Genomic DNA, 12,111 nt, shown 5'->3' on the forward strand with positions numbered 1-12,111 from the left:
AAAGAAAAAAGGGAAGGAAAACTCAGGACACACTTTTGACTGTACTTTTCTGTCACTTTGACTACACAGTATTTTTAAAAAATAATTTTTCCAAGGTGGATTCAAAATAACAAATTGAAGGAATAAAATTCAAGTTTATAGTACTTGAGAACAACTACCAAACCTGCTCTTATGAAGAAACATATTGTAAAGCACATACCACTTATCATCAAACTCTCTGATAAAAGTCTGAAATCCACTACTGAGTAATATAACACTCACACCTGTAGATGAGCATTGTTAAAAACAATAATAAAAATAAACTAATTACCCAAGTGCTGGGTACTTCCTTTCCCACACTTCAGAGAAGGTGCGGATGCTCACCTTACTGCCAGTTTTGAAAAGACATTCGATAAATGGAAACCTTAACACTTTAGTTATACCAAAACGCAAAGGCAGCTGTTTTAGGATGTTAATCTGAAGTAAACTTACCATGTCTTTTGATTCATTGTAAGTTCCATTATCATTCGCCGAAAAATAATCAGAACAGCTTTACAGGCATCTACTTGTTCTCTCAGGAGCGTGGGAACTTCAGCACATGGTTCCAGCAAAAAGACGTTTGCAGCATTTGTAAGAAAGACCTTAAAGCCAACAATTTTTACATTAGAAAATACAATTAACCATATACATCTGAGGAAATTTTGCCTACAGATAATATTACCTTCCTTCTACCAATGAATCCTTTTGGGTTACTTCCACAGACTGTTTCAATACATGTTCCCGGTATATTAGCCTTTAGGATTGCCTAAGTGTACACCTACAAGGCCTTTCCCTGCTATTTCACATAAACAATGCTACTTTAGGCATGAGTCATAAAATATTTGAGTTTGTTATATCTTTCAACAGTAACAACAAAACAACAATAACTAAAAATAACAAAAACCAAGACCACTGTATCAGGGTGACAAGGTCTGAGAAACAAAAGTCACAGAAGAGCCCTCTGGTTAGACAATAGAGCTGTAATTGTTTGTCCAAAGTGAATTTAAGGCATCAAGTTGGAGGAATAAGAATCAATTTATAGGAAACCCATGTGATGGTGATAGAAACTCACAGCACAGCACATGAACCCTGCTTCCTGGTGGAATATTGTTAGTGTCCTTGAGAAGCAAAAGAACTGAGTAGTGGTGTACCTAGAAACACTCAATACAGCATGGTCATGTTGCATCTTCTAGAATCAGGCCTTTTTTTTGCATGTGTATGTATGTCTGGTGTGTGTGTGTGTGTGTGCGCGCGAGCGCGCGCACGTGTGCACGCACACACGTGCACACATGCATGCACTGCTGAGAGTATGGAAGCTGCACATATGGGCATGTGCATATGGAGGCCTGAGAAGCTGACATCAGGTATCTTCCTCAGTCCCTCTACATCTTTTATAGTGAAGCTGGGTTCTAGAAACTCCAGTCTAGTTTTATCAGCTGAGCCATCTCTCCAGCCCCAGGGCTTTTTCTTAATAGGAGAAATCTATTATGTAGCAAGATACAGTAGTCTCAGCAAACTCTTAATATAAACGCATATTACATGAGTCAGCTGGCCACTCTATGCTCTGCCCCAGATCTCTGAGGTCCAAGGTCTCTGTTTTGTGGCAGTGTAGCTGACTCAGGTCCTCAGAGAGTAAATTACTATAGTGAAAAAAAAAAAAATGGTAACAGTTATAAGGATGACACTAGTGGCCCAGAAGCTTCAGATATTCATTGTTGTGTCAACTTGGTAATAAAAGGGGATAGGATTGTGGCTAGAGAGATGATTAAGTGGTTAAGAGCACTGACTGCTCTTCCAGAGGACCTGAATTCAATACCCAGCACCCACATGGAGGCTCACCACCATCTGTAACGCCAGTTTCAGATAATCCAATGCCCTTTTCTGGCATGTCTGTGGTGCACAGATATACATTTAACCAAAAAAACCTGTACACATAAGATAACATAACATAAATCAGATGGGTTCTATCTATCTATACACATAGCCTTTTGTAGGTCTCCTTTAGGTTAAACAGTATAAGCACTGAAGCTGTGGGAACAAACCCAGTTTCTTTGGCTTTTCAGTGCAGGAAATTCTAAATAAAATTCATAGGCTGATCAGACAAGTTCAAATCAACATACTCAAAAAGCTGATGACAGCTTCTAAGGCTTAAACTTTATAAAATGAAATGTCCCAATTTTATAGAAAAAATCACTAATAATCACTACCAGATAAAAATCACAATGTGAATGTGAATAAGAAAAGGAGGACAAAGAGTTTTCTGGTTAAACACTACAGCAGTTTTAACAACGTTTTTACAGGAGTAAACCACAAATAACATATTACTACACAAAACATTTTAATTTCATGTGTTATTTTCTTAAATTTAAAAATTCTGCCCATCCCAATTAAGTCTTCAAATACTATACTTTTACTTTTAATAATAGCTTCAAAATACCAACACAGGAATCTTATCAGTGTATTGGCATTGGTTCAGGAAACAACAAGCATTCAAAATTATTATGTCCAATCTGTCGTCATCCCAAGCAGCAGGAAATGCTGTCTTATCAGACCTCCATCTAGCCTCTTTCCCCATGAACAACCACTAAAGAGACAAGTTATTGAATACAATGAGAACAAAAACAATTTCAATCCTGTTGCTTTTCAAGCTGTAGAGGTACAGGATGACTGCAGTCCATACGAAAGGAGAGAGCTACAGGATACAAGGACCCCTCCAAGTATCCGTGTCAAGGTCACAGGCTATAAACATAAGCTGCAGCACTTTCTCTGACTCACATTCATAAAATCATTGTGACTTTAAGATTTATTTTATTTGTATTTCTGTCTCTCTGCACATGTGTATATGGATGAGTGTGCACGTGTGTGTGTGTGTGTGTCTGTGTGTGTATGTGTGTATGTGTGTGTGTGTATGAGAAAATCCAAGTAACTATTCAGATGTGTTTGGAAGATACTTTCAGGTACAAACCATATACATTTCACAGTCAGTATAAAATAATCCTTCTCGAAAAGCCTGCAACCAATTTCATGTCTTTTTTAAATAGAAAAAATATTTTCCACTTGCAGATGAAAAGAAAATCTTAAGGCCTCTTTAGTGCCTGGTACTCAAAATTCCAGGACATTTCATGTGACATCATTCTCCACCTGGCCATCTTTGTGTCCCCAATGGCAGCATACCTGCAACATAGCTTGGGCCCCAGCTTTCACATTTGTGTTGTCCTCTTCTGTCACACACCCTCTGCTCATGGCACTTGTGAAGGAATACGTGCGTCCCCAACTGGATGACCGCTTATGACCAGAACTTTCAGATGAGGCCTTCAGAAGATAACAACCCATTAACCAAGTAGGGAGAAGCCTAAGTTTACATGCTCAGCTCCTTCGCTCTGCTCAGCACTCAAACCTCAGCATCTATAGTGGTCTCAGCCTTAGTATGTACTGGAAAAACCAAGTTTGCCTGATGCTGAGACACAGAAATCAGGCCTTTACACACACAGATTCTACTAGCTTATTTACTGATGTGACTTCATAGTCACTAAAATGATTTCACCAATATTGAAACATCAAAATAACAGAATCAGTACAAACATTTAAGTTTGAAGTCTGGGGCTAAAAATTTTAAATACTGTAAATTAATGTAATCAGGAACGTAAGTATAATTTTGGTTTCCTTTGTTCTTGGGCTGTGTTGTGCTGCCACTTTCCATTCACTCAAGCCTGAGTTGGGCAGAGGACAGTGCTTCCTGCAGTAAGGCTGTGCTCGGGGCTGCTGACACACCACAAACACTTACTCTTTACTCAGCTAATCTTTTCAAATAGTTAATACAGACTTCTTCTGCATAGTTACCTGCAAAAGACAAGTCTGGCAAGTTTAATTTTTCCCACAACTACTTATTTAAACGAGTCAAGGAGAGGCCATCAGCTTTTCAGTCTCATAGAGAAAATGGTAAAATGTGAGAAAGCAGCTGTCTTGCAACAGTATGTAAGAAAGTAGCCATGCGCGCGTGTGTGTGTGTGTGTGTGTGTGTGTGTGTGTGTGTGTGTGTCCATCCATCTGTCCCTAGGCTAATTGTAAAGGAGACACCTGCTCACCAGAGATAGAGCATGAACACTGCTTCTTAGGCAGGTCCTCACAGAACCTAACAACCTGAGAGTGTCACCTAAGGGCCTGCCTTTATGGGCAGGGTGAGGCCCTTAACTGAGCTGGTCTACTCTGCGAAGATGTATGAACCCTCTACTCAGAGGCCAAGTGATAATGTTACCTCCTTGGAGTCAGTCTCTGAAAGTCCTAATTTGTCAGCATCTTCTTGAGCAACATCCTTTTTATCTGGCTCCTCCATGAACACAGGTTTGCTCTGGAGGATCCATTTCCTGTACACTTGAACTACTTTTCTTGTTACAGCTATCTCACAGGAAGGCAACAAAAATGCCTAAAAAGAAAAAAAACAAAACAAAACTCTTTAATGCCATGCAAGCTCAGATTACAGAACTATCCATCACCCACTTCAGAAACATTTAACTTGTACAGAGATCACAGACACACTTTTGTACATACCACTTATCTGAAGAAAAAAAGACATCTTTGTAATTAGTTCAGAAAAATAATGAAGACTCATAGACCTTTCTATCTTCCAGGTAAGTATTTTAATTATCTATATATAAAATAATTATAATTAAACTTGTAAGTTTTCTCAAAAAAAAAAAATCAGAAATGGTTTGTAAAGCAGCAGCCAAGCTGTGGGGGGAACAGGAGCTGGCTGCATTTATTTGCACCCAGGTGAGCCATGCTGGGGGTTAGAATTGGCCTGCTGGGGTAGAAGCTGAAGACTGCTAAAAGGACAACCTCTTCTTGCTTGTTTTGCTGTTTTCTTCTGGTTCCCTCATCTTCCTTCCATTCCACCTTTGTTCCTTCATTGCTACTTCCTTCTTAGACAGTTTTCTACATTTATCAGAACACCAGGTACAGCCAAAAATTTTAACCAACTGGCCACTAGTAACACTGTGCAGATTTGTCAGAATTTAAAAACAAAACAAAACAAAACAAATAATAATAACAACAACAACCTATGTGTACATGCAGAGGCCAGAAGTCAACATTGGCTGTCTTTTTCAATTGTCTCACCTTCTTATTTCATCAAAAAAGATCTTTCACTCAATTTAGAATATGGCTATTTGGCTAGACTAGTTGGTTAAGAAACCCCAGAGGTCTTCCTATATCCACCTCCCAGTGCTAGAAATATAGGCACAGGGCACAGTTTATTACATAGGTACTGGGAATCTGAGCTCTTTACTAAATGAGCCATCTCTCAGCCAATAAAAATTTTAACATTAAGGAATTTCCTTATGTATTTGTGATTTAATGTGATAAGACTAAAAAAATAGACTTTGAAAAGGAAATGCATTTGCCTATTGCATTTCAAATTTAGGGCCTATTTCTATATGCATGGTAGGCAGGAAGGACCCCACCTACTCCACACTTCAATGACTATTTCTCAGACAAGATCACTGAGCCATAGGGAACCAGAGATACTTCCCAAGGTTACAAAGTTACTTCCCAGCCTTGTTTAAATCCACCCCTAAGTTTCACAACAAAGAACATAAAGACAGGCAGCTATCACTTCAGCATTGGTGCATAAGATCCAGAAATGCCCAGGGTGGCAGCCAGATCACATTAAATTCCAGAACACAGAAATCAGCATTATCAAAAGATTACAAAAAAATGAATGAATCAATATTCTGCCATGTAACTCAATAAACATAAGAGATTAGGACAAAGTACATGTTGTTTTATTCTTTCTTCCTGGGCTTTAAAAAATTATCATGTTCTCCTCTTCCCTTCCCTGTAGCCTTTCCCACCCATGTCTCTCCCTCCCTCCACCCCCTCCTGTGATTGCTTTCTTCTCCCTCCCAAGTGGGTATTGGATGGGGGAACAGGACTGAAGCCCTGAGAGCCAACAGAAAGAATGGAAACAGGCAACCTCAGAAGGGGGGGAGGGTGCTCTAGAATGTACCAGAGACCTGGGAGGTGACAGACTCTCAGGACTCACAGGGAGGAACCTTAAATAAAATTCCCTACAGTGGGGAGAGGGAACTTGTAAAGTCCACTTTCAGTAGAAAGACTGGGCATCAAGTGGAAGGATGGGGTTACCATTCCACAGTCAAAAACTGACCCAGAATTGTTCCTGTTTAAAAGATCTGTAGGGACAAAAATGGAGAAGAGCCTGAGGGAAATGAGGTCCAGTGACAAGCCCACATTGGGATCCAGCTCAAGGGGAGGCTCCAAGGCCTGACACTATTACTGATGCTGTGGTGTGCTTACAAACAAGGGCCTATCATGACTGCCTGCTGAAAGGCCCAACAAGCAGCTGAAAGAGTCAGATGCATATATTTACACCCAACCAATGAACAGAAGTCAGGGACCCCTATAGTTGAATTAGGGAAAGGCTGTAAGAAGCTGAAGAGGAGGGCAACCCATAAGAAGTCCAGCAGTCTCAATTAACCTGGACCCTTAAGCTCTCTCAGACATTGAGCCACCAACCAGGCAGCACATACCAGGTGATATGAGTCCCCTAACACATATACAGCAGAAAACTGCTAGGTCTGGACTCAGTCAGAGAAGATGCACCTAACCCTCAAGAGACTTGAGGCCCCAGTGAGTGGGGAAGTCTGGTGGGGTAGGGGTGAGGGATAGGGACATCCTCTTGGAGACAAGGGGAGGGGGGAGGTATGGGATGTGGAACAGTCAGAGGGTGGACTGGGAGGGGGATAAAGTCGGGACTGCAAAAAAAGACTAAAAAATAAATTTAAAAAAAAAGAAAGAAAAGAAAATATAGAAAAGAAAAAATTATCACACAAATAAAATTAAGAAATTCTCACAGTGATGCTATTAATAGTGACTATATTTGCTTTATTACATATGTATCTGTCAACCCATTCCTCTAGTCTTCTCTCAATCCATTCTATTTCTTCTGCACTTTATTGGCTCATTCAATCTAACAGACTATCTCTGGAGTCTGGCATTTACTTATTGTACATTATTTAGAAAAACTTTATAAAAAAAGGAAATACAGAGACTATTAAGTCAATTCTGATAAAACAAAGACAACTGAGTAATCTAAATCTGAAATAAAGGCATAGCATATTATCCTCCTTACAGAGAGCAAGGAATAGTTCTTATTTTGGGAAAAATTAAGTTATTTTAAACATATCTCTATGAACAGCCACAACAATATGATATATAATATGCTACTAAATATTACTGAAAATAATGCTAAGTCATTTTGAATAAAATCGTAACAAAAAATACACATGATCCAATGAACAGAAAATCTAGATGCCAGGTATATTAGAATCTGACATAAATTAAATCTGAAAACAAAACAATCCAAATTAAAATCTGTGTGTGTTAGATTGGGCAGAAGCTAAAGCGAAACTGAGAGAAATACAAGGGAAATCTCTAGAACACAGGAGAGAGAAAAGGAAGCAAAGATTAGAAAGGGAATGCAGCAGCAAGGGCATCCATTGGATGGGGAGCTGGACAGAGATGCAAAGACAGAACATCGCAGTGTGCATGAATGGCTGAGTTCAGAGAACAAATCCACAGCCATGAATCACAAAGGCAAGCAGAACAGATACAACAATTTTACAGTACAAATGCTAAAACCAAGGGCAATCTGAAAACATTAAAAGCAGCCTAAAGGGAGAAAAGAACATTTTCTCCAAAGGGACAAACTTCATGGTTTATTGTGACTATCAAACAGAAGCCATGAAACAAAAGGCTGAAGTTATTCAACGTGCAGAGAGCACATGGCTAGTACAGTATAGACAGAACATAGCATCCCGAAGAATACATCAAAACTGAAAGTAAAAGACACTTTCAGATAAGAAAATTTATTACCAACAGTCATGAACTAAGGGGAGTACTACAAATTATCCTTCAGACATAAAGGGAAAGTATCCTAGGTCATAAATTTGACAAAAAGAACATTTTTAGAATTCTAAATGAATAGGGTGTATGTGTGTTCTGAAAAGCATGGTATACATATATGCATTCGTTTTATAATGTGGATTTCAAATATATAACAAAGTTCTATAAGCTGAAATGTTAGAGAGGCATGATGTTCTCTAGCCATAAAACAATTACAGGAGAGTGTAATACCTACCATACATATAATAAGTACTGAAGAGAAAAAGGGGTAACTAGCCAAAAAAAACCCTCAGTACAATTAGGATGTGAAAGGTAAAACTGTTGATTTACATCCAAGAAAAGCACTTTTTAATGTTACATGGATGTAGAATAAAGCTGTAATCAAAAGACAGAAGTTATAACACTGTATTTAAGAAGAGGTTTTAAAAAATCACATGGAATTTGTAAGAAAATCCAAAGTGTATATACATGAGATGTAGATAGAAAAAAGGATGAAAAATGTGTGTCATGAAAACACCAAAAGACAACATATTGACACTATACAAGACAGCTGCCATGTCTACATCAGATCACGGCCATCAGAGAAAGTTACGAATGGACACGTCCAGATCGGTGTACTGTAAGGGGTCCAGCCCCAGCAGATACATCTTCAACACAACTCCCACACCTAAGGCTCAGAGAACACCACGGAAGGATTATAAATGCCAGATGGCTAGGAAGTTTACTTTGAGACTGAATCTTCTACAGTCTCAGCAAAGCCTGAACAATGACATAATCAACAAAAACATCTACAGATGTGGTAATTTGGAAAGAAGGCAATCTCATGGAGTCTCACACCTAGATAAAGAACTACAAGTAAGTAATAGCTGAGAGGGAGAATTACTCTCTCCCAGGTGGATATCAGTTGGAAAAGAAGATGGGAGAGAGAAGAGGTATGGGGTGGGGGTGGGGGAGGAGGTTGAAAAGAGAATAGATAGGAGATGGGTTGGAGGGAAAAAAGGGCAATACAGAAATGATGTCATTAAATTTTAACCTTAAAAATAAAATTTGAGGGGCTGGTGAAATGGCTCAGCGGGGAAGAGCACCGATTGCTCTTTGGAAGGTCATGAGTTCAAATCCCAGCAACCACATGGTGGCTCACAACCACCCATAATGAGATCTGACGCCTCGTCTGGTGCGTCTGAAGACAGCTACAGTGTACTTATATATAATAGATAAATAAATCTTAAAAATAAAATAAAATAAAATAAAATAAAATTTGAAAACATGAAAGCTTCTTAACAATAAACTATCAAGTTACAGGAATGCACAGCAACTAAAATGTATACTGATGCAACAGAGAGGAAAATCTAAGGAAATTAGTCGGGCTTTGTGGCTAGACTGATCACTGATTTTGGTGATCACACAGTTGAGCAGTCAACTGCAGGTCTCCCACCAGCTCTGCTACAGAGGACAGCTCTGGCTGAAGCCACCTAGTGGGTTAAATTCTTTCCTCTGTGAAAACCTTCACTTCACTGTCTTGCTCAGGGAAAGTTGTTCTTCAGCTATCTCCCCCGAGTCTCCAGGGACAGCTGCTTTTAGGCTGCTGTACACTTTTGTAACTGCAGAGTTAGCTATTCCTGGGGAAAGGACTTAAAATGGCATGGGACATAAAGCTCTTTAGTCAGCAACTTTTCTTTAAATTTGCAGAATGAACCCAGAACCTCTGGTGATTTATGGATATCAGAAAAGCAAACTAACCAAAATTCAGAAATACTATCATTCCTGCCAAATTCAAAGGCCTCCCCATCTATGCCCATGCCAAAAATCCTGATCTATGGAGCTTTGTACCTGCAACCCCTTAAGATGGCTTCTTCTTTTTCTAAGACATACAAGAATCCTCATCTTCCAACTTTCCAGCTTGTTGCCAATAAGGTGCTTCCTTTCCCATCACCTTCTCTCTCAAATGTGTGGTTTCACCAGGCAGCAATGAAACCTGACTTTCTGTATTGCCTTAGTCAGGATTTCTACTGCCATGATAAGCACCATGACCAACAGCAAGTCTGAGAGGATAGGGTTTAATTGGCTCATGCATGCCCATCACTGTTCATCACTTAAGGAAGTCAGGCCAGGAACTCAAACAGGGCAGGAATATGGAGGCAGGAGCTGATACAGAGGCCATGGAGGAAGTTGGCTTATTGGGTTGCTCCTTGTGTTTCCCTCAGCATGCTTTCTTATAGAACACAGGGATGGCCCTGCCTATAATGGGCTGGGACCACCCACATTAATCACTAATTAAGAAAATGCCCAGGATTGCCTGAAGCTGAATCTTAATAAGGCATTTTCTCAGTTGAGGCACCCTTCTGTAGTTTGTGTCAAGCTGACATAAAACTAGCCAAAACATGCAGCTATGCTGCAACTGATGCTCCTGTAAAAATACTGCAAGCGCTCAGACTTTCAAAGGTAAAAAAAAAAGGAACATCTATAGCTATAGCAGGATACTCTCATTAGACAGAAAACACACAAACACAAAAGAGAGTTGGAGAGGAGCCAGCTGTCTCGGGCCTGCTCATTAGACCCTCTGCTTCACGCTGTCCCAGTTTTTACCTGTCACTCTGAGGTCTGTGTAAGATCATTCCTTTACCTGATTTAGTCTATCCTCTGCTGCCTCTGTTCTGCTATTCAGACTATACACTGAGCTTTTCTTCTCTGCTTCAGTAAGCATCCCGATTATTACTATTTTTCATTTCCAATTCCGTTTTCTCCTTTTCTAGTATGTATTTATGTTACAGATTCTTGCTTACTGCAAAAATGTTTCTCTTTTTTTAAAATGTTAAATGTATTCATGCCAAAGCTTCAACTTTAGAACCAAAGTTCAAAGTCCTTATAAAGTCTTCCTGGCTCTGATTTGTATGGTGAGAAAGGTTTGGCTTATAAATTCCTAGGTGCAAGAGAGACCTAAGATTATTCTACCCAGCTAATCTCTAAACACTAAGTAAATAAATAAATAAATAAATAAATAAATAAATAAATCCACACTCACTATTTTTAAACAACCAAAAAAAAAAAAACAGAGAGAGTTTTGGAATACCTTCTTGAAGCCACTCAATCTCTGTCTCTCTCTCTCTCTTTGTCTCTTTCTCTTTCTCTCTCTTTCTCTCTCTCTCTCTCTCTCTCTCTCTCTCTCTCTCTCTCTCTCTCTCTCTCTCTCTCTCTCTCTCACACACACACACACACACACACACACACACACACACACACACAAACATATACAGTGTCACAATATCCAACACAGTAAGTACTCTAAGGCTATGGAACCAAGGTAAAAGATTTGCTAAATACAAAACTAAAACAACCATGTACATTATGATTCCTAATCAATTTTGATAATGATACATTTAGTTACTTACTTAGTGTTCTGATACAAGGTCCCATATAACTCAGGGTAATCCCAAACTAGCCATGTAGTTGAAGCTTAAAGTCCTGTTCCTCCTGCTGCCACCTCCCAAGTACTGGAATGATAGGCTTTTAATCATTGTTCAGTGGCACACTTATCCTTTATAAGATACATTTCTTTTTTTAAAAGATTTGTTTGTTTGTTTGTTTGTTTATGTGAGTATACTCTAGCTGTACAGATGGTGGTGAGCCTTCATGTGGTTGCTGGGAATTGAATTTTTAGGACCTCTGCTCACTCTGGTCAACCCCCCTTGCTCTGGTAGGCCCTGCTCACTCAGTCCCTGCTTGCTCCAGCCCAAAGATTTATTTATTATTATACATAAGTACACTGTAGCAGACTTTGGACACACCAGAAGAGGGTGTCAGATCCCATTATGGGTGGTTGTGAGCCACCCTGTGGTTGCTGGGATTTGAACACATGACCTTTGGAAGAGCAGTCTGTGCTCTTACCCACTGAGCCATCTCACCAGCCCATAAGATAAATTTCTAATGTAATAAAATTGGCTAGCCATAAGATGCCAGTCCAAACTGACTCCAGATGTTGCTGTGTCCTGCTCAGGAACACCAAGCCTGCTGCAAACAAACCTCTGGCATCGCTTGACTGCAGCCTGGCTTCTGGTCACTTCCTTTTCTTCCCTTGCTTTTCCCCCTGCTTTCTTTCTTTTTTTTTTTTCCATTCAGATTGTATTCGTTTCCTTTGTTTAATTCTTTATTTCCTTGATTCCTTTCCACCTGTTG

The 12,111-nt window shown here is 39.5% G+C and overlaps 1 protein-coding gene across 3 annotated transcripts in view; it reads right to left on the minus strand.

Annotated features, from left to right (window-relative positions):
* Positions 1-12,111, minus strand: part of Ralgapa2 (Ral GTPase activating protein catalytic alpha subunit 2) — a 285,753-nt gene that overhangs the window by 193,042 nt on the left and 80,600 nt on the right. For all 3 annotated transcript variants that reach the window (XM_031372139.1, XM_031372140.1, XM_031372141.1), the window contains 3 exons: positions 4,274-4,441; positions 3,193-3,330; positions 472-620 (listed from right to left, as the gene is read on the minus strand). In XM_031372139.1, the coding sequence (XP_031227999.1) occupies positions 472-620; positions 3,193-3,330; positions 4,274-4,441 (455 nt within the window). The remainder of the gene's footprint in view (positions 1-471; positions 621-3,192; positions 3,331-4,273; positions 4,442-12,111) is intronic.

Source organism: Mastomys coucha, unplaced genomic scaffold (genome assembly GCF_008632895.1).
Source record: "Mastomys coucha isolate ucsf_1 unplaced genomic scaffold, UCSF_Mcou_1 pScaffold15, whole genome shotgun sequence".
Lineage (NCBI taxonomy): Eukaryota > Metazoa > Chordata > Mammalia > Rodentia > Muridae > Mastomys > Mastomys coucha.